We start from the raw sequence: 21,971 nt of genomic DNA, 5'->3' as shown, positions 1-21,971 counted from the left end.
ATTGATGTTTACAATGGACAACGGCAAACCCAAAGTAAATATGCAAAATTCTCTTGTGCTGACAGTGAGAGATTTTTTTTGTAAATGGATTTTCTGCAATGCAAAAGCAGTTTTTGGTTTCACTTGTTTCTCGATATAGCATTGAGTATTGCTTGTCCCATTGTATTCCTTTAATGTATTTTGTTCGTACTGATGGCAAGTACCTGAAGTATTACTTTATGTGTGATAATGAACTGAAAGCAAATGTTTATTAGGGAGTACAGAATGGTATCCTCTCTACATTGTAAATATGATGTGCTTGGATTATCAAATGTTTTCCAAATTTTATATGAATGTTCCAAATTTGGGGGAATGACTTAACATAGAATAGTACAGCACAGTACAGTACAGGCCCTTCGGCCCACAATGTTATGCCAACCCTCAAACCCTGCCTCCCATATAACCCATTTCCTCCATATACCTGTCCAGTAGTCTCTTAAACTTCACTAGTGTATCTGCCTCCACCACTGACTCAGGCAGTGCATTCTACGCACCAACCACTCTCTGAGTAAAAAACCTTCCTCTAATATCCCCCTTGAACTTCCCACCCCTTACCTTAAAGCTATGTCCCCTTGTATTAAGCAGTGGTGCCCTGGGGAAGAAGCACTGGCTGTCCACTCTATCTATTCCGCTTAATATCTTGTACACCTCTATCATCCCTCCACCATGACGCTCTGCCTTCTGCATGCAAGCCAATTCTGAATCCACCAGTCCAAGCTTCCCTGAATCCCATGCCTTCTGACTTTCTGAATAAGCCTACTGTGTGGAACCTTGTCAAATGCCTTACTCAAATCCATGTAGATCACATCCACTGCACTATCCTCATCTATATGCCTGGTCACCTCCTCAAAGAACTCTATCAGGCTTGTTAGACACGATTTGCTCTTCAGAAAGCCATGCTGACTGTCCCTGATCAGACCATGATTCTCTAAATGCCCATAGATCCTATCTCTAAGAATCTTTTCCAACAGCTTTCCCACCACAGACGTAAGACTCACTGGTCTATAATTACCCGGACTATCCCCACTACCTTTTTTGAACAAGGGGACAACATTCGCCTCCCTCCAATCCTCTGGTACCATTCACGTGGACAATGAGGACATAAAGATCCTAGCCAGAGGCTCAGCACTCTCTTTCCTCGCCTCGTGGAGCAGCCTGGGGAATATTCCATCAGGCCCCAGGGACTTATCCGTCCTAATGTATTTTAACAACCCCAACACCTCCTCCCCTTTAATATCAACATGCTCCAGAACATCAACCTCACTCATATTGTCCTCAGCTTCATCAAGTTCCCTCTCATTGGTGAATACCGAAGAGAAGTATTCATTGAGGACCTCGCTCACTTCCACAGCCTCCAGGCACATCTTCCCACTTTTATCTCTAATCGGTCCTACGTTCACTCCTGTCATCCTTTTTTTCTTCACATAATTGAAGAATGCCTTGGGGTTTTCTTTTACCCTACTCGCAAAGGCCTTCTCATGCCCCCTTCTTGTTCTTCTCAGCCCCTTCTTAAGCTCCTTTCTTGCTACCCTATATTCCTCAATAGACCCATCTGATCCTTGCTTCCTAAACCTCATGTATGCTGCCTTCTTCCACCTGACTAGATTTTCCACCTCACTTGTCACCCATGGTTCCTTCACCCTACCATTCTTTATCTTCCTCACCAGGACAAATTTATCCCTAACATCCCGCAAGAGATCCCTAAACATCGACCACATGTCCATAGTACATTTCCCTGCAAAAACCTCATCCCAATTCACACCCGCGAGTTCTAGCCTTATAGCCTCATAATTTGCCCTTCCCCAATTAAAAACTTTTCTGTCTTCTCTGATTCTATCCTTTTCCATGATAATGCTAAAGGCCAGGGAGCAGTGGTCACTGTCCCCCAGATGCTCACCCACTGAGAGATCTGTGACCTGTCCCGGTTCGTTACCTAATACTAGATCTAGTATGGCATTCCCCCTAGTTGGCCTGTCAACGTACTGTGACAGGAATCCGTCCTGGACACACTTAACAAGTTCTGCCCCATCTAAACTCTTGGAACTAATCAGGTGCCAATCAATATTAGGAAAGTTAAAGTCACCCATGATAACAACCCTGTTATTTTTGCACCTTTGCAAAATCTGCCTCCCAATCTGCTCCTCTGTATCTTTCCTGCTACCAGGGGGCCTATAGAATACTCCCAATAGAGTAACTGCTCCCTTCCTGTTCCTGACTTCCACCCATATTGATTCAAAAGAGAATCCTGCTACATTACCCACCCTCTCTGTAGCTGTAATAGTATCCCTGACAAGTAATGCCACCCCTGCTCCCCTTCCCCCCCCCCATCCCTTTTAAAGCACTGAAATCCAGGAATATTGAGAATCCATTCCTGCCCTGGTGCCAGCCGAGTCTCTAGGGGCCACTACATCATAATTCCATGTATGTATCGAAGCTCTCAGTTCATCACCTCTGTTCCTGATGCTTCTCGCATTGAAGTACACAGACTTTAGCCCTTCTACCTTACTACCTTTACACCCTTTATTCTGCTTCTCTTTCCTCAAAGCCTCTCTATATGTTAGATCTGGCTTTACTTCGTGCATTTCTTTCACTGCTCTATCGCTCCGGGTCCCATCCCCCTTGCAAATCAGTTTAAACCCTCCCGAACCATGCTAGCAAACCTACCTGCAAGGATATTGCTCCCCCTCGAGTTCAGGTGCAACCCATCCAATCTGTACAGGTCCCACCTTCCCCAGAAGAGATCCCAATGATCCAAAAATCTAAATCTAAATCTAAAACCCTGCCCCCTGCACCAACTCCTCAGCCACACATTCAACTGCCAACTCCTCCAATTCTTACCATCACTATCACGTAGCACTGACAGCAATCCTGAGAATGCCACCCTTGAGGTCTTGTTCTTCAGCCTTCTGCCTAGTTCCCAAAACTCACACTTCAGGACCTCATCCCTCTTCCTGCCTATCTTACAGTAAGATCTGGTTCTAATTAAACAAGTCAAAGTAAAGATATATCAAAATGCACTTAAATATTTTGATGAGCCCCTAGGTAAATGTTGAGAACTACAAATGTTTAGTTGCAAATCTTATGGTGCTTGTGACTCTCATAAAATAGCTTAATATAGCTACTGACCATTTTAAAGCAATTGTTGTTTCATTAAAAGGAATATCTTTAGTGCCAGCCTACATAAGGGAATGGCTATGGCAATGGCCTCTAACCCAAAAATGTGTCAGACCCTTGTAGCAGCTTTCAGTTGTGATCTATTATTGTTAACTTTTATATCATCAAAAGGCCTAAAAGAATACCATCTGGGGGCTTACTTGGTCCTCTGATTTCTAGGTCATTAAACCTTTTTTTTAAATTCAATTACTATAGACAATTCAAAAAATGACAAATTGTAGAGCTGTCATTTTCTTTACAGAAGCTGCTGACAGTCATCAAAAATATTGTCAGTGCGTTTTTGTGGAGTTTTTTTTAAAGATTGACTTTGAGTTGATTGTTAACCTTTTTAATGCAGAAGCACTGTTCTGTCACACAAGGAGAAATGCATCAATTTTTAGCCATATTCTGAGTGTCCCAAAATAAACAAAAAGTATAAGGCTTTTTGATTTCACTAAATCTACATTCATCCATTTAACGTGTATGAATTTGCAGAGATGTACACGTCAAAGTCCAAAAAAATCTGCTTTTAAATTAACAAAGGATATTTGTTGCTCTAATGAAAACTAAATGGAGCATATCTAATGAACAGTGGGATACAATTTATATCTCACAAATGGACTGACCTGATAACTTGCATGCAAGTGGGTTGTACAATGTATTATTAAGTAAATAAGATAATACATATCAGAAATACTTGGCAAAATTTTGTTGTGAATCACGCCAAAGTTTTTCTTACAATTGAATAATCTGTGGTATAAAAATTTTAAGAAAATGGATCATCACATTGTAAATATGTTAGAGTTGGTGGGATTATCATAACGTAAATTGGGGATAAAACTATGTAAAGAAAGGAATTCAAATTATAATTTTAAGGCAAGAAGATTATTGACAATCAACTTTATGAATCATGGTTCGTTGCCTGCCAGTTATCTTGGCAAGTATTAAGTGCCAAGTCTATTCTTCAAAAATGTAAATGAGATCAGTTTTGTTACAAGACTGCCTTCTGTTATGTGTCAGACTTTCTGAATTAGTCTAATTATAGTAAAGTATTTAAAACTCAGATATAGCATAAGGGTCAAAGACCACTGTCTTCAGATAAATTGAACTTAAAAATATATGCCTTTCCTTACAGATATGGTAAGTCCCAAGATGGCAATTGTTCAGCAAGGAATTGTATAGCTGCTCCATACAGAAAATAGTTGAAATTTTATTTATTAGTATCTAAATACTGTTTTTGTGTGGTTATTTTTGCAGAAGAAGACAAATATGAAAGCTACTCACGGATGTTACTGAAGTATTTTGTAGCGGAAGGTATTATTTGTGGACATTCTCTTTTCATTGCATCTGCCAAAGATCATCCAAAGGACATATTGCAGGTACTGTTTTAGTGAAAATATTATTAAATAGCATTTGGCTTTGAATATGATATTAGTATATATTGCCTCTAAATATTAATGATTAATATAATGATAACCCGCCTCATCTGGTTTCAACTCAGTTTTTTAGCAGCATTAAAATAAGAACAGGAAGTGTGATATAAGATGTTGAGAGTCAATATTTTAATTCCTCACTGATAACACAGTAGATATAAATAGAGTGATCAGTAAATTACATAGAAACTTAAATATCACAAAAGAATGAGAAGGTTGGAGCTGGATACCAGCTTATTGAGTTGCATTCTTGAAATAATACTTTTATAAGTAATAAAGAATGAAGTAAAAGACTTTATTCTTATTCAGAGAAGAGAAGTAGACTGTTGTATTGAGATGTTTGTGAGTAATTCTTAAAAATAGCAACAATATTATTAACTCATCCCAGGTACCAAATCAGGTACTCTTCTGTTGTTGTTTAGTAAAGTTTATTCACTGCTGTGAATCATGTAGATATATGTAAACATCTTTAGAATTTTTCAGATAAATGGGAAAGGAAACTCAAATCTGCCAATGTATACTAAATGCAGTACCCTAAAGAAAAGTATTTGCCTTATAAAGCACATGACATTGGGATTTCAAAGCCAATAAAGTACTTCTGAGATATAACTAATATTCTTATGAAGGATGAACCTGAAAAGGAAGTGTGATAGTGTGATACAATTTTTTTTTTGTGATGCTAGTTCCTCCCTGCGCCTTGTTGGCACATCGGGTGGCAACCTTGCTGTTAAGCAGCATCTTATCTGTTTAACGAGGTGGAGTTGCTAGCTTGACGCTCAACCCAGCACGGATGGAAAGCGTGCAAGGAGCCGGTTGGATTCAGACCCTGGACCTCTTGTTCTGAAGTCCAGACGCTGATACCACTACACCACCAGCACAGAGACTGTGATGCTAGTTGAGAAAGAAAAATATTCACTAGCATATTAGGAAATAATTTATCTTCTTTCAACGATTCCATAGTATCTTTAACTTTCCACCTCAATGCTGAACTGATTCCGCAACTTTTGGACCCACTTTCAAGGACTCTACAACTCATGTTCTCAGTATTATTTACTTACTTTTTTCCGTATTTCAACAGTTCGTCTTCTCTTGCACATTGGTTTTCATGTATTTTTGTTCTACTACGTCTGCAAGAAAAATGAATCTTGGTAGAATATGGTGTCATATATGTACTTTGATAAAAAATTTAATTTTGTATTTTAATGTTTGCCTAAAAGGGAAGAGAAACTGTATTTTAAAGACTTTAAAAAAAGATCTCTCCAGTAGAACAACCATCTTTAGAATTGCGGTTCTATAATGGGATTTCTTTTTTTGTGTACAAATTTCTAAATTGTGACTTGTACCACAGTCTTCTGACTTAAAGACAAGACTGCTATCACCTGAGCCATATAAACACCTAACTCTCATTTTGTGATATTGGGATGTTCCTCATCATGCAATTTATTTTAAATAATAACATCGATGATAGTCATAGAGCATTGAATTGCACCAGTAAATTAGACAAATAGTGCTTTGTAATGCTATAGTTCTGTCACCATACAGAATAATGTCAAGTTCATTGTCAAAGTGTAAGTAATATTATGCATCTTGTTTTACATTATTACAAAACAATATGGTTTATATTTTTAGATGGTTACTAATGTTCCTTTTAACTTCATTGTTCTATTTTAACTTCATTAGTCCAGAGGACTTATTTCCAGAGTGCATCAGGCTTGTTTAGATGTTCCTTTGAACCTTTTGAATAGAACTTTTTGGCTGCAATGAGCTAAGGTATGTTTGGAGAAAAAAGGGTGCAGAATTTCTTGAAAAGAACCCCTCTCCAACTGTTAAGCATGGGGGTGCATCGATCATGCTTTGGGCTTGTGTTGTAGCCAGTGGCACGGGGAATGTTTCCTGGTAGAGGGAAGAATGAATTCAATTAAATACCAGCAAATTCTGGAAGCAAACATCACACCGTCTGCAAAAAAGCCGAAGATGAAAAGAGGATGGCTTCTACAACAGGATAATGAAGCTAAACACACCTCAAAATCCACAATGGACTACCTCAAGAGGTGCAAGCTGAAGGTTTTGCCATGACCCTCACAGTCCCCTGACCTAAACATCATCGAGAATCTGTGGATAGACCTCAAAAGAGCGGTTCATGCAAGACGGCCCAAGAATCTCACAGAACTAGAAGCCTTTTGCAAGGAAGAATGGGCAAAAATCCCCCAAACAAGAATTGAAAAACTCTTAGCTGGCTACAAAAAGCGTTTACAGGCTGTGATACTTGCCAAAGGGGGTGTTACTAAGTACTGACCATGCAGGGTGCCCAAACTTTTGCTTCGGGCCCTTTTCCTTTTTTGTTATTTTGGAACTGTAAAAGATGGAAATATAAAAGTTTTCTTGCTTAAATGTTAAAGAAATGTGCCATCTTTAACTTTATGCCTTTTGGAAATCAGTTCATCTTTTACTCGCTTAGCTATTCACAGTAACAGAAATTTTGACCAAGGGTGCCCAAACTTTTGCATGCTACTGTATGTTACTGCAGTGTTTATTATTAAGATATTTTACTATTTTAAGTAAAGAAATCAAGGACTAAGACCTGATGATAAGTTTGAAATGGAGAGCAAGTGTTTTGAGGGGATCTTGGAGGTGGCATGCGCCCATAAGCCTAACTTTTCTACATGTATATCTTGGAGCTTCAGAAATTCCTGTTAAGTAATTAAGGAACGTTGCTGCAATGGTATAGTGCAGTTAAGTATTAATGGCATGTTGGTATGCTGATTGATAGTGGGGTGTGGTATTCAACAAAAGTAATACAATCGAATATTAAGAGAAAGTTGTACACAAAAAGTGCTGGAGGAACTCAGCAGGCCAGGCAGCATCTATGGAAAAGAGTAAACAGTCAGCGTTTCAGGCTGAGACCCTTCATCAGGACTGATAAAAAGAAATTAGAAGTCAGAGTAAGAAGATGGGGGGAAGGAGAAGAAGAGGTAGAAGATAGCAGGTGATGGATGACACTGGGACAAGGGGAAGGGTGAAGTAGAGAGCTGGGAAGTCAATTGGTAAAAGAGATAAAAGGCTGGAGAAGGGAGAATCTGATAGGGAAGGACAGAAGTCCATGGGAGAAAGGGAAGAGAGAAGAGCACCAGAGGGAGGTGATGGGCAGGTAATGAGATAAAGTGAGGGGGGGAAATGGAAATGGGGAATGGTGAAGGAGAAGGTGGGGGGGAATGACCGGAAGTTCGAGAAATCGATGAACAATTTCTCGAACTTCTGGTATTTGCCTCCCTTCCCTTTCCCCTTTCACCTACTACCTAGTACCTCTTTCTCTCCTCCCCCTACCTTCTTACTCTGACTTCTAATCTCTTTTTCCAGCACTGATGGAGTGTCTCAGACCAAAATGTCGACAGTTTACTCTTTTCCATAGATGCTGACTGGCCTGCTAAGTTCCTCCAGCATTTTGTGTGTTACTTTGATTTCCAGATTTTCTCTTGTATGTTAAGAGAAAGTGGTTTGACTGTTGGAGAATGTTATCACCTGGTACTTTCATGATACAGATTTACATTAACAAGCTAAGCATGAATGTTAAATTGAAACAGAAAATGCTCTAAATACTCAACAGGTCAGGCTACATCTGTGGGAAGAGAAACAGAGTAAAATTGGAGACCCTTTGTCAGAATTGGAAGGGACAGATTCATAGATGAAACTACCTGATCTGCTTAGTCTCCCTGCAGTGTTACAAGCTATTACACCTCAGGGCATTGTTCAGAGGTCATTTACAGCCCCAACCATGAGAAGTTTGTATGTTCTCCCTGTGACCGTATGGGCTTCCTCTGCGTGCTCTGGTTTCCTCCCACAGTCCAAAGCAGTATCAGCTAGGAAATCTGTCATTGCGAATTGTGCTGTGATAAGGCCGGTGTTAAATAGGTGGGTTGCTGGGCAGCATGGTTTGGTGGGCCAGGAGGGCCTGTTCCATGCTATATTACTAAATAAATCACACACACAAAATACTGGAGGAACTCAGCAGGCCAGGCAGCATCAATGGGAAAAAATAGAGTCGACATTTCGGGATGAGACCCTTCGGCAGGACAGGGAAAAAAATGAGTAGATTTAAAAGGTGGGGAAGGGGAGGGAGAAAAACACAAAGTGGTAGGTGAAACTGGGAAGGGGAAGGATGAAGTAAAGAGCTGGGAAGTTGATTAGTGAAAGAGATACAGGGCTGGAGAAGGGGGAGTCCGACAGCCGAGAACAGAAGGCCATGGAAGAAAGAAAAGGGGTGAGGAGCACCAAAAGGAGGCGATGGTTAGGCAAGGAGATAAGGTGAGAAAGGGAAAAGGGTATGGGGACGTGAGGGAAAGGGCATGGGGGGGGAGAGGTGGTGGTGTGGCTTTTACCAGAAGTTCGAGAAATTGATGTTCATGCCATCAGGTTGGAGGCTACTCAGACAGAATATAAAGTGTTGTTCCTCCAACCTGAGTGTAGCCTCATCACGACAGTAGAGGAGGCAGCACTGGACAGAGTATATGACCCCAACAGACTCACAGATAAATTGTTGCCTCACCTGGAAGGACTGTTTAGGGCCCTGAATGGTAGTGAGGGAGGAGGTGTAGGCCAGGTGTAGTATTTGTTCTGCTTGCAAGGATAAGTGCCAGAAGGGAGATCAGTGGAGAGGGACGAATGGACAAAGGAGTCGCGTACGGAGGAATCCCTGCAGAAAGCAGAAATTACGGGGGGGAAGGAAAGATGTGCTTGGTGGTGGGATCCCGTTGGAGATGGCAGAAGTTTCGGAGAATTATGTGCTGGATGTAGAGGCTGGTAGGTGGTAGGTGAGGACAAGAGGAATGCCTATCCCTGGTAGGGTGGCGAGAGGATGGGATACAAGCAAACTTGCATGAAATGAAAGAGATGCGGTTGAGAGCAGCGTTGATGATAGATGAAGGGAAGCCCCTTTCTTTGAAAAAGGATTACATCTCCGTCGTCCTAGAATGAAAAGGCTCATCCTGGGAGCAGATGTGGCGGAGACAGAGGAATTGAGAGAAGGGGATGGCGTTTTTGCAAGTAACAGGGTGGGAAGAGGTATAGTCCAGGTAGCTGTGAGAGTCTGTGGGTTTATAATAGACATGAGTAGATAAGCTGTCTCCAGAGATACAGACAGTGAGATCGAGAAAGGGGAGGGAAGTGTCGGAAATGGACCAGGCAGGGTGGAAGTTGGAGGCAAAATTGATGAAGTCAACGAGCTCAGCATCGGTCCAAGATGGAGCACCAACGCAGTCGTCGATATAGTGTAAGAAAAGTGGAGGGTGGACACCAGAAAGAAACAGAGAGCTTTGAGGCCTTCCTGGTAGGGGCTGGAGGTGTATAGGGACCCGACATCCACAGTGAAAATAAGATGATGGGGGCCAGGGAATTTGAAATCATTGAAAAGATCCAGACTGTGTGTGAAGCATCACGAATGTAGGTAGGAAGGGACTGAACTGGGTGTGGGGTTGTGGGGGGATAAGACAGAGTTGAGGTATGCAGGTAATGAGTTCAGTGGAGCAGAAACAAGCTGAAACAATGGGTCCACCTGAACAAGCAGGTTTGTGGATCTTGATTAGGAGGTAAAAACGGGAGGTGCAGGGTGCAGGAACTGTGAGCTTGGTGGTGGTGGATGGGAGATCCCCAGAGCTAGTAAGGCCAGTGATGGTGTGGGAGACAATGGCCTGGTGCTCCTTCGTGGGATCCTGTTCCAGGGTAACCCCCTTTATATGCGGGTTTGATGGTGAGGTTAGGATTAGTGCAGAGGGAGTGGAAAGCAGAGCATTCGGAAGGAGTGAGGTTGGAATTGGAGAGAGGAGTGTTGAAGTCGAGACGGTTGATAGCCCGTCAGCAGTTGGCAGTGGAAAACATCCAGAGCAGGCAGAAGACCAGGTCAGGACATCCAGGAAGAGGTAGAGGGTTAGAGACAGGAGAAGGGGTCATCAGTACAGGGTGGACAGTCCTCGCTGAAGAAGTAGGATCAGAGACAGGCAGCGGAAGAAAATCTCAGCATCATGGTGGCCGTGGAACTTGTGGAGGTGTTGGCACAGGGGGACAAAGGTGAGGCTCTTACTGAGAAAAGAATGTTCCGCCTCAGAGAGGGGAAAGTCAGAGGGGGTGGTGAAGACCTGGCACAGATGAGAGCTGGGATCAATAGAGGGACGGAGTTTGGTAGTGTCAGAGGAGAGGGGAGGGTTAGGGTGTTCAGGGAAGGTAGGGTGAGACAAAAAAAGAAGTCTCCAAGGACCCAAGAGCTGGCGATGGGATCTGAGAGACATGGGGTAGTAAATAGTCAACATTCGGAGTGAGACCCTTCATCAGGGCTCTCCATAGATGCTGCCTGACTTCATGAATACTTTATATTCTTATTTTTTTTAGTACCACAACTGCCTCACCTTTTTTAAAAGAGCATTGTCTCATTGTAACAACTTTCCAGTAATTTTATAACGACCCTGATGCTTCTTATAAAAACTGTTCTTGTAAAGCTATCTTACTGTGATGGTAGAATTTGAATTTTATTTCTGGATTATTAACTTAATAATTCTACAGTGAATTTTTTGCTGTTTTTAATGGAAAAGCTGACAGTAGAGGTTATCATTCTGGATAGATATCTGATGCTGGAGAAAAATTCATACCACTAACAGGACACCAGCAAATTACATTTCTGTAAATCAAAGGTTCAAAAGCTTCAAAGTATCATTTTATTGTCAAAGTATACATGTACATGCTGAGTTTTTACCCTTTTAGAAACCCAACTCCTAATTTGATTAAGCTACTACTTCAGTGCTAAGATTATGGAGCAAATCAATAGAGAGTTCAAAACTCATTCCATTGCTGAAAAGCTAAGTAACACACACAGAATGGACACACATAAGCCCTGATGAAGGGTCTGGCCTGAAACGTCGACTTTCCATGGACTCTGCCTGCCCTGTTGTGTTCCTCCAGCACTTTATGTGTGTAACTCTGGATTTCCAGCATCTGCAGATCTTTTGTGTTTATGAAAAGCCAAGTGTATGACTGTGAAGGTCAAAGTTCTTGTCTCAGTAGTGCCACTTATGAATTATGAATTACCCCAACTCATAAGCCAATGATCGAAGTTTAACTGCAACATAACAATGTTTTCTCCTTTGTTTTACATAGAATAGAGTGGTATGCAGTGTCTTTACTTTGCTAATTCACAAGCAATTAAGCTAGCTTAGAAGGGTGTGAGGTTAAGCCTCATTAATTGTGGAATGGGATATTTTGAGTTTTATTAGGCTCTGGAGAATTCTACTTATAAGAAGGGTCATATTGTATCAGTGCTGGTGCTTTTCCTTCCTGTCAAAACAAAGAAGGTTAATGGAAGAATTCAGATGGGCCATTTAATAGATAGATTTACTTGTAAATGATTTATACAGGGATACAAGTAAATGCAAAATTAAGTCTTAAGAACATAATTTAGAGCTTATAAATGTCAGTGGATGAGACCCATTCCAAAATGAATGTCATACTTTGTCAGGAATAAGTTTCTGCAAATTATCTGAATCCATCTTCATGTCACATTTTGTTTTTGTAATGCCATACCCATTTAATGTAAAACAGTTGACCAACTGGATTGGAATTTTTTTACTGATTGGGTTATTGACTATAATTTTTTTTTCTATTCTTAAGACTTTTCTATTCTTAATACTTTGTTGAATTATGCAGCTTGCAGCAGTGACATTTATAATATCTTAACATGTCAATGTGAATGTAATGTACAGTTTTTGTTTCCTTAGCTAAAAGAGAATATTTTGAGCTAAGTCCATAGAGGATTACAATAAAGAATTATCAGACTAGCTCTGAATTGGTGGTTTGTCATACACAGCGAGATTGAGTAGACTAGGCCTGTATTCTTCATAATAAAAGAAAACTACTGAAACTCACGAAACTCACTGTACCCCATCCTGAAGGGTAGATTGGATCCATGGAGAATGTACCTCAGGATGAAAAGTTTAGCTGAAGGTCACAGTCTCTTAAAAGGGCAATGTAGGTCTGATACAAGGAAAAATACCTTCATTCAGATAGAGATGAATCACTACCGCAGAAACCACTAACAACCTAATTACTGAGTTCATCTGAAACAGATATTTGATATTAAGGGAATCAGAGGATTTGAGGATAGTGCAGGAAAGTGGCACAAAAATTCAAAGTTTAAATTTATTATAACAATACGTATATGTTACAAATTACTATCCAGAGATTCATTTTCATACAATTATTCACAATAGATACGGACAAAAAAGCCAATAAGTACAAGCTGTGCAAATAAAAGAGTAATAAGTAAATAAGTAATAAATTAGAACATGAGTTGAGGAGTCCTTGAGAGTGGGTTCAAATGCTATGGAGTCAGTTCAGTGTCAAAGTGAGTGAAGTTATTTATTTATTTACAGATACTGCATGGCAACTGGCCCAGCATCCCCAAGCTGCCCATTTACACCCATGTGACCAAATAAGCTGCTAACCTGTACGTCTTTGGAATGTGGGAGGAAACCAAAACGCCCGGAGGAAACCCATGTTGTCACAGGCAAAATGTACATATTCCTTATTGGTAGTGACAAGAATTGAAACTGGGTCACTATAAAACATGAGACCACCCAATCCTCTCTGGTTCAGGAGCTTAATGGTTAAAGGGTAATAACTGTTCTTGAACCTGGTGGTGTGGGATCTCCTTCCCGCTTGATGAATGGTGGAGATGGCCTCCGACTGCTGCAATTCTAATTAAAAGGAGGGAACGTCGACTCAGACCATGAGAGGCCTGTGTCGGGCATTTTCATCCCTTTCAAGGCACTGATTGGAAGTCTGTGTGGGGCGCCACTCCTCTCACAGACACAATTAAAGAAAATGGCAAATGCTGGAGTTCTGAAATAAAACTATTAATATTCTGGTAATGTTCAGCAAGTCATAATAGATAGATAGATAGATATACTTTATTAATCCCGAGGGAAATTTGGTTTCGTTACAGCGGCACCAACCAAGAATAGAGCATAAATATAGCAATACAAAAACCCCCAACAATCAAACAAGAAAATGCAAACTATGCCAGATGGAAAATAAGTCCAGGACCAGTCTATTGGCTCAGGGTAATATATGTGGAGAGAGAAGCAGAGTTAATGAGAATTAAAAGATTAGCAACTTGATCTGAAAGTTTTAATCCACTTTCTCTCTCTATGTTTGCTGATTCATCTGCTGAGTATTTCCAGCATTTTCTATTTTTATTTTAAAAGTAATTTGCAGTGAGCTTTGTTACTTTTAAAAAAATAATCCTAGGAACTGCACTATCTGTGAAAGCTACTTTATAGATGTTTTAAGCAAATAAATATTTCATTAAACGTGTGGCCAAGAATAAACATGGGATTCTGCTGATGCTGGAAATCTTGAACAACACACTCACGATGCTAGAGGAACACAGCAAGTCAAGCAGCGTCAATGGAGGGGAATAAACAGTCGATGTTTTGAAGGGTCTCAAAATGGGCCTTGGCCAAAACGTCAACTGTTTACTCCCCTCCATAGATGTGGCCAAGCAATTACTTTATTAGAGGAGATGAGAAAGTCTGATGTACCACTCATCCTAAAGTGAAGTTAATGTACATTGAAAATTAATGCTCAATGTTACGGGAGTGACTGGGTACAGGGAGCTGCATTGTCAGAGGGGATACTGAATTCATCCTGTTGCTATATTGAAGGTGACTGGTGTGAAAGAGTTAATTTGCTCTTGAGATTTCTTTACTGAAAACGTTGGTTTGCACCAGTGCGGTACAAGGGAACAGCAACAGGTGTCACTGATTATGTCAGTAGCAAAAGCTGAAACAATGGACAGCCCTGGGAGTTAGGTGAATGCTTAAACAGGAATTATCCTAATGATCTTTGCCAGAAAAATGATCTGTAAGGATCACTGATTGACATTTGGATAATCGAGGTTGATGAAGACAATGCAGCCTGAAAATGTTGCAGGTGTTAAATTGTGTTATTTGGAAGACAATGCCTTGGTTTGTTTTACTGAATTTCAAAGGACAGAAACTTTTTAAGACTCTTCCAAACTACAGAATGCAGAAAAAAAATGTTGGTTGTTTTTTTTCTCTCCAAAATTCAAAAATACTGTTGTCTTATCTAATTTTTATATATTGTAGGTTAGAGAATGAACCAAACCAAGACAAAACATGATAATTACAGTAACATACATTACTTTCATTTCTGGATCGTCACTGATCCAAACCATTTGGAGCTTAGCTTAAAATTGGAAAATCTTGAAGTTTGGCTATTTATTTACATTCTGCTATTACATTTCAAGTTCTGATGAAGTTTATCAATATTTTCAATAATTGTCTTTCTCATGAAGAATATTCTAATTATATCTGTTATATTCAATGTAGACAAAATGTAAAATGTTGCAAAATGAGAACTTTAAAAGTTTTTTCTTGTTTCAAATAGGAGCTCCCTGCCCCTCTGCTTGATGATGTAATTGAGACTGAGGAATCTAACAAAGAGAAGGAGTCCAGTTCAGTGGATATCACTTCTTCATCTGCACTCCAGAGTTCCATGTCAATAGCATGGCGATACCAAAACTTGCCAAAAGTACAGGTACTGTCTTGATTTAGAGCCATTGAGTCAAGACCATAAGACATAGTAGCAGAATTAGGCCATTCAGCCCGTCGAGTCTGCTCCATCATTGCTGATTTATTATTCGTCTCAAATCCATTCTCCTTGCCTTCTCCCCGTAACCTTTGATACCCCGATTAATCAAGAACCTATCAATCTCTGCTTTAAATATACTCATTGTTTTGGCCTCCACAGCCATCTGTGGCAGTAAATTCCACAGATTTATGACACTCTGGCTCAAGATATTCATCCTCATCTCTGATCTAAATGGACGTCCCTCCATTCTGAGGCTGTACCGTCTGGTCCTAGACTCACCCACTGTAGGCAATGTCCTCTCCGTATCCACTCTATCTATCCCTTTGATGGGCTTTAATGAGATCTCCTATATTCTTCTAAACACCAGCAACCACAGGCCTAGAGCTATCATGCACTTCTCATACATTAACCCTTTCATTCCTGGGATAATTCTGGCAAACCTCCTCTGGACCCTGTCCAATGCCAGCACATCTTTTCTTAGATAAGGGGTCCAATACTGCTCACAATACTCCAAGTGCAGTCCGACCAATGCCTTATAAAGCCTCAGCATTATATTCTTGCTCTTATATGCTGGTTCTCTCAAAATTAATACTACCGTTGTATTTGCCTTCCTTACCACTAATTCAACTTACAAATTAACACTTAGGGAATCCTGCACAAGGACTCCCAAATCTCTTTGCACCTCAAATTTTTTAATTTTCTCCCCATTTAGAAAATAGCTTACGCCTTTATTCCTTCTATCAAAGTGCATGACCATACACTTCCCTGCCCAATATTCCATTTACCACTTCTTTGCCTATTCTCCCAGTCTATCCAAGTCCTTCTGCAGTCCCTGCTTCCTCAATACTACTTGCTTCTGTACCTACCTTTGTATTGTCTGCAGACTTAGCCACAAAGCCATCAACTCCATCTTCTAAATCGTTGACATACTGTATAATGTTAATAAAATCAGTCTCAATACCAAGTCCTGTACAACAGAACTAGTCACTGGTAGCCAACTAGAAAAAGCTCCCTTTATTCCCACTCTTTGCCTCCTGCCAGTCAGCTGATCTTCTGTCCATGCTACTATCTTTTCTGTAATACCATGGGCTCTTATCTTGTTAAGCAGCCTTCTGTAGCACGTTGTCACAAACCTTCTGAAAATCCAAGTAAACAGCATCCATTGATTCTCCTTTGTCTATTCTGCCTGTTGTTTCCTCAAGAAATTCCAACAGATTTGTCAAGCAGCGTTTCCCCTCAAGGAAACAATGCTGACTTTGGCCTATTTTATCATTTGTCTCCTAAGTAATAATAAACAAAAACAGGCCCTTTGGTTCAGTTTGCCCATACTGACCCATGGTGCCCACTAAGCTAGTCCAATTTACCTGTTTGGCCCATAACCCTCTAAACACCTTTTATCTATGTATATATCCAAATGTCTTTCAAATGTTGTTATTGTACCTGCCTGAACCTCTTTCTCTGGCTGGTCCTTCCATTTTTGACACCATCCTTTGCATCCTTTTAAGGTGCCCCTCAGGTCCCTTTTAAATCTGAAACCAATGCCCTCTAGCTTTTAGTTCCCTTTCCTTGTGAAAAATACTATGCCTTTACCCTACCTATAGCCCTCATAATTTTGTACAACTCTATAAGATTGCCCTCCTGTTTCAAATGGTTCCGTTTAGTATCAAAGAATGTATACGTTATACAATGTGAAATTTTTAAGTCTTCACAGTTTTCTACGTTCCAAAGAATAAAATCCTTTTCTGCTTTGCTTCTCCCTGTAAATCTGACCGTCGAGTCCTGACAGAATACTTTTAAATCTTCTCTGCCCTCTTTAAAACAGAATCAAATGAAAGAAGTGTATAATTAAGTCAACATTATATGCCATTCACAAAGTTCAAAGTAAATTTATTATCAAAGTGCATATATGTTACCATATATAACCCTGATTTTCATTTTTTGTGGGCATACTGAATAAATTGAATAACCATAATAGAATCAATGAAAGACTGTGCCCAACAGGGCAGACATCCAGTATGCAAAAAACAACAAGCTGCAAATACAGAAGAAAATTAATAATAATAATAAATAAGTAAGCAATAAATATTGAGAACATAAGATAAAGAGTCCTCGAAAGTGAGTCATCATTTTGGGAACTTTTTAATGATGAGGCAAGTGAAGTTGAGTGGAGTTACCCCTTGTATTCAGGGGCCTGATGTTTGAGAGGTAATAACTGTTCCTGAATCTGGTGGTATGAGTCCTGGAGCTCCTGTAACCTCTTCCTGCTGTCAGCAGCGAGGAGAGAGCCTGTCCTGGATGGTGAGGATCCCTGACGATGAGTGCTGCTTTCCTGCGACAACACTCCATGTAGACGAGCTCCGTGGTGGGGAAGGTTTTGCCAGTGATGGACTGGGCCGTATCCACTACTTTTAGAGGATTTTTCGTTCACTGCCATTGGTATTTCCATACCAGACTGTGATGTAGTCAGTGAATATACTCTCTACCGCACACCTACAGAAGTTTATCGAAGTTTTAGATTTCATGTCAAATCTTCGCGAACTACTGAGGAAGTAGAGGGGCTGCTGTGCTCTCTTAGTAATTGCAATTATGTGCGGGGCCCAGGACAGGTCCTCTGAAATCACAACATGGTGGAATTTAAATTTGCTGACTCTTCCATCTCTGTTCCTCCAATGAGAACTGGCTTTTGGACCTCCTGTTTCCTCCTTCTGAAGTCAATAATCAGCTCCTTGGTCTTGCTAACATTGAGTAGGAGATTGTTGCTGTAGCACTACTCGGTCTCCTTCCCATATATTGATTCGTTCCCACCTTTGAGTCGGCCAATGACAGTGGTGTCGTCAGCAAACTTAAGTATGGCATTGGATCTGTGCTTAGCCAGACAGTCATATATATGAAGCGAGGAGAACAGACCCCCAACTTGTGAAGAAGCCCAGGAACATATTGACCATTCCGATCTGATTTGTTCACCAGTTTTATCTTTTTAAACGTATTAAAATTTCAGTCTCCACCCTTTCAGGCAATATGTTCCTCACCTTACCATTGGTTGGATAATTTTCTTTCCTCTGTTCCTTCCATCCATTGCTTTAAATCTATGTCCCAAGAAGCTTTGGTGTTCCTACAGTGAAATAGGCCTTTATTGTCTTTTCTGTCTCAGGCATTTTATTTAATGTACCTCAATTAAACAACAAAACAGTGTCTCTACAGAAACTCTGCTATCCTGACAATATATTTGGGGATCTCTTCTGAATTTGCTCCTATGCTTCGTCTGGACTGTGATTGTTTCTTTGTTCTGATTAAGTTTAAAGAGAAATAGTATCTTTCCAATGTATAAAAGCATTTTTATACATTGTGAAGAATTCAATTTTTTATTTTCTCTGGGAACTTCTGGTGTAAGCTATTTTAAATGTCAATAAATTGCAAACAGGAACCTATTTCCCTGTAAAATTGTTAATTTAAGTTCTGTACATGAATAGTGAAACTATCAACTTCACACACAAAAATATTAATAGGAGTCAATTATATTACAACCCCCTCCTTCTCAAAATCTCCTTATTCCTTCATTTTCTTCCCTCCTCCCTACCATTAAAAAAATGCCAGTGGCCAGCAATCAGTAGGATGAAAGGAGAAAATCCTTGGCAAATATTATCTTTCACATGTTGTGAAGCTCTACTAGAAATAGTCAAAAGACAAGTAGATGGGTGTGGATGCCTTTTTTTCCAACTTTGTGTGGCAGCGAATCAGCTCCTTTTATGGCTGGAACAAAATGGGACACTGTGTTAGGAGGTTAATGTATTCTGCATACTTGAATTAATAATTTAAATTCACTTTGCTGGGCATTGTTGTGTTAATAAGATCAGAAAAAAAACAGGTTATACATTTGGTAAGCATTCTTCCAAGGTAATAGATCAGGATACCAAAAGCCATTACAGTATATGTCCAGTCTCAGGAAGCTAGTGGAAAGTAAAATGCAACTTTTAAAAAATGTTCAAAAATTCAGGCTAAAGAGACATTTTTAAAAATTATTTTGCTTATAGGACAAGTGTAGTTTATCCCCAAAGTCACATTTCATTTATGCTTTGTGCTGGCTTTAGTCCATTTCACAGTGTGAAATTACTGGTACATATTTAGCAGAGGAGTACTGGTTCTACACACCCTATTCAAATGTAAATAGTTTTTGGTTTCTTCATGTATTATCATAAAATGCATACTAACTAAATAATTCATTTTGTTCAGACCTATTAATATAGCAGCATGTTACAAATTAAAATAAAATGTTTTATCTAAATATATAAGTGAATAAATGTTTTTAAAACTTAAATTAACCTCTGAAGCCTTCTCAACATAACTCAAAGAATGCTGGTTATTTCACAAGCTTTTGCAAAGTCGATAATTGAATGCATGAAGTTAATTTCTAAACTTTTAATGCAATTAGTTTTCCACTAATTTGTCACAGATTCCTTAATAGTCTAAAGAAAGGTGTTTACCTTTTATCAATATTTTTGAGAAGAACAGTACAGTTGTACTTTATGCCTAGTAAGAGACTGTGAACACATATCAGTGTTGAATTCCTCCTAAAGTGACATCAAAGGAGTTCTGCTTCCCATTCACCATCCACACTTGCTTCAGTGGAATGGAATATGTGTAAGATTTTACAGTGATGAGGAGATAAACTAATACTTTTTTTCCAACTTTGAGGTTTTATCTTCAGTGTTTCGCAGTGATAGAGACTGCGTAAAATTTCAAATCAAATGTTTTATTTTATTTCGAGATAAAGTGCAGAACAGACCCTTCGGGCCCAGTGAGCTGCTGTGCCCAGCAACCCACCTACTTAACACTACCCTAGTCACAGGTCAACTTACAATGACCAATTAACCTGCTAACCCACCTAGTTAACACCACCTTAGTCACAGGACAATTTATAATGACCAATTAACCTGCTAACCCACCTAGTTAACACCACCCTAGTCACAGGACAATTTATAATGACCAATTAATCTGCTAACCCACCTAGTTAACACTACCCTAGTCACAGGACAATTTACAATGACCAATTAACCTGCTAACCAGTGGAATGTGGAAGGAAACCAGAGCACCTGGAGGAAACCTACACGGTTCGCAAGGAGAACATACAAACTTCCTAACGATGTGCTGGAATTGAACTCTGAACTCTGGAATGCCCCAAGTTGTAATAGCATTGCTATCAACTAGTTCATAATAAACTTTGCTGAATTCATGCCTAAGTGTTTCAATTAAAAATGGGTATATATTTTACAGCTTCAATATATAATTGCCTGCAGTGATATCATGGGTAGCAATGTAGTGTAGTACTTGGCCTAATACTTTACAGCACCATCAGTAAGATTCGGGTTCAATTCCCACCGCTTTGAGTAAGGAGTTTTTATGTTCTCCCTGAGACCACATGGGTTTCCTCCAAGTGCTCTGGTTTTCTTCCACATTCCAAGGATGGAGGAGTTAAGGTTAGTAAGTAGTGGACATGTTATGTTGGTGCCAGAATCATGGCGACATTTGCAGGCTGCCCTCGGATTCTGTTGGTAGTTAACATGAACAACGCATTTCACTGTATGTTTTGATGTACGTGTGACAAAGCAAATCTCGTTTATTTTGTCTTCAATCTCCATGTTTCAGGTGTGTACTTATGTCTTTGTTCTTGATTTTTTTAAGGTTCAGGATTATGCTTTATTTCCTAATTGAGTCTTAAAATTTAAAATTAAGTTTTTTGTGCTGCCTTATGGAAGTTTTCTGACGTAAGTAGCAGGTTATAACATGGAAACCATATTAGTTTGCATTCATCCCATCTAAATTTAAGTACTGCCACTAGAAAGCGAAACCCGCTACTGAATCAAATATGGTTGAACAAGATTTGACAGAAGTAGTATGATCTGTCAATTGGAGAGCACTGAATCAAGCAATTGACTTGCTTATCCATGTGCTAAATGAGTAAAGAAAGCACTTGAGAATGTATCAGCTTCATTGTCATAGCAATCTAATCATTGTGAAGATAACGTACAAGTGACATAAAATGACCGCAGGCTCAATAGCCCCCTTAAGGCCCACCAGCTAGTTCTTCCATGCTTGTAAGTCCCAGTTATTTCTACAGATAGTTGCACAAATCAGAAGCGATGTCAGGTTTAAAATTTAAATAAGCTCTTGAAACGTGAATGATTCATTGGCATTTATTGCAAAGGCGCTGCACTGTTATCTTGCAGATTGCTCTATAATGTAGACAGAAACATGTCCACTAGTGGCATACTCTGCAGGAGCTCTTAAAAACCAAAAAAAGTCCTTTTATCCAAGGTTACTAAAGTAACTGCAATTCATCTGTAAACAAAATTGTGGGATGCAAAAGCTTCTCAATGACATGTTTGTGTACTTGGGGCAATATATAAGCTGTCACAGCATGAAATCAATTTTCTGCCTAGGTTCATCTTGAATCTGAGATTTCTAACACATTAGTGTTGCAATTAGAAACATTTAGCAGCCGACAGTAGACTGAAAGCCAGCAGTCTGCTATCTGACAGCTTCTGCCTGTTCTCCTCTTCCTGCCACTCCATGCTTAAGCAGAGATGAGCACAAGTTGTATTGCCTTTAATAATAAATTTATCAACTTCACAACTTCTGAGGAAAGAAAAGCTCTGCCCTAGCCATTCAACTAAGCCAGATTACTCGCAGCTAGTT

At 39.8% G+C, this 21,971-nt stretch overlaps 1 protein-coding gene across 5 annotated transcripts in view; it reads left to right on the top strand.

The window, feature by feature from the left end:
• elp4 (elongator acetyltransferase complex subunit 4) overlaps positions 1-21,971 on the top strand; it is a 230,912-nt gene that overhangs the window by 27,522 nt on the left and 181,419 nt on the right. For 4 of the 5 annotated variants that reach the window (XR_011887814.1, XM_072272816.1, XM_072272814.1 and 1 more), the window contains 2 exons: positions 4,450-4,571; positions 15,075-15,224. Coding sequence is in view for 4 of the 5 variants with exons in the window: in XM_072272816.1 (XP_072128917.1) it covers positions 4,450-4,571; positions 15,075-15,224 (272 nt within the window). In the remaining variant the exon portion in view is untranslated. Of the gene's footprint in view, positions 1-4,449; positions 4,572-13,065; positions 13,178-15,074; positions 15,225-21,971 lie in introns of those variants that run through there. The other variant, XM_072272818.1, reaches the window with a different exon arrangement.

Source organism: Mobula birostris, chromosome 11 (assembly GCF_030028105.1).
Source record: "Mobula birostris isolate sMobBir1 chromosome 11, sMobBir1.hap1, whole genome shotgun sequence".
NCBI lineage: Eukaryota > Metazoa > Chordata > Chondrichthyes > Myliobatiformes > Myliobatidae > Mobula > Mobula birostris.
This window is presented reverse-complemented; position numbering and strand designations above follow the sequence as displayed.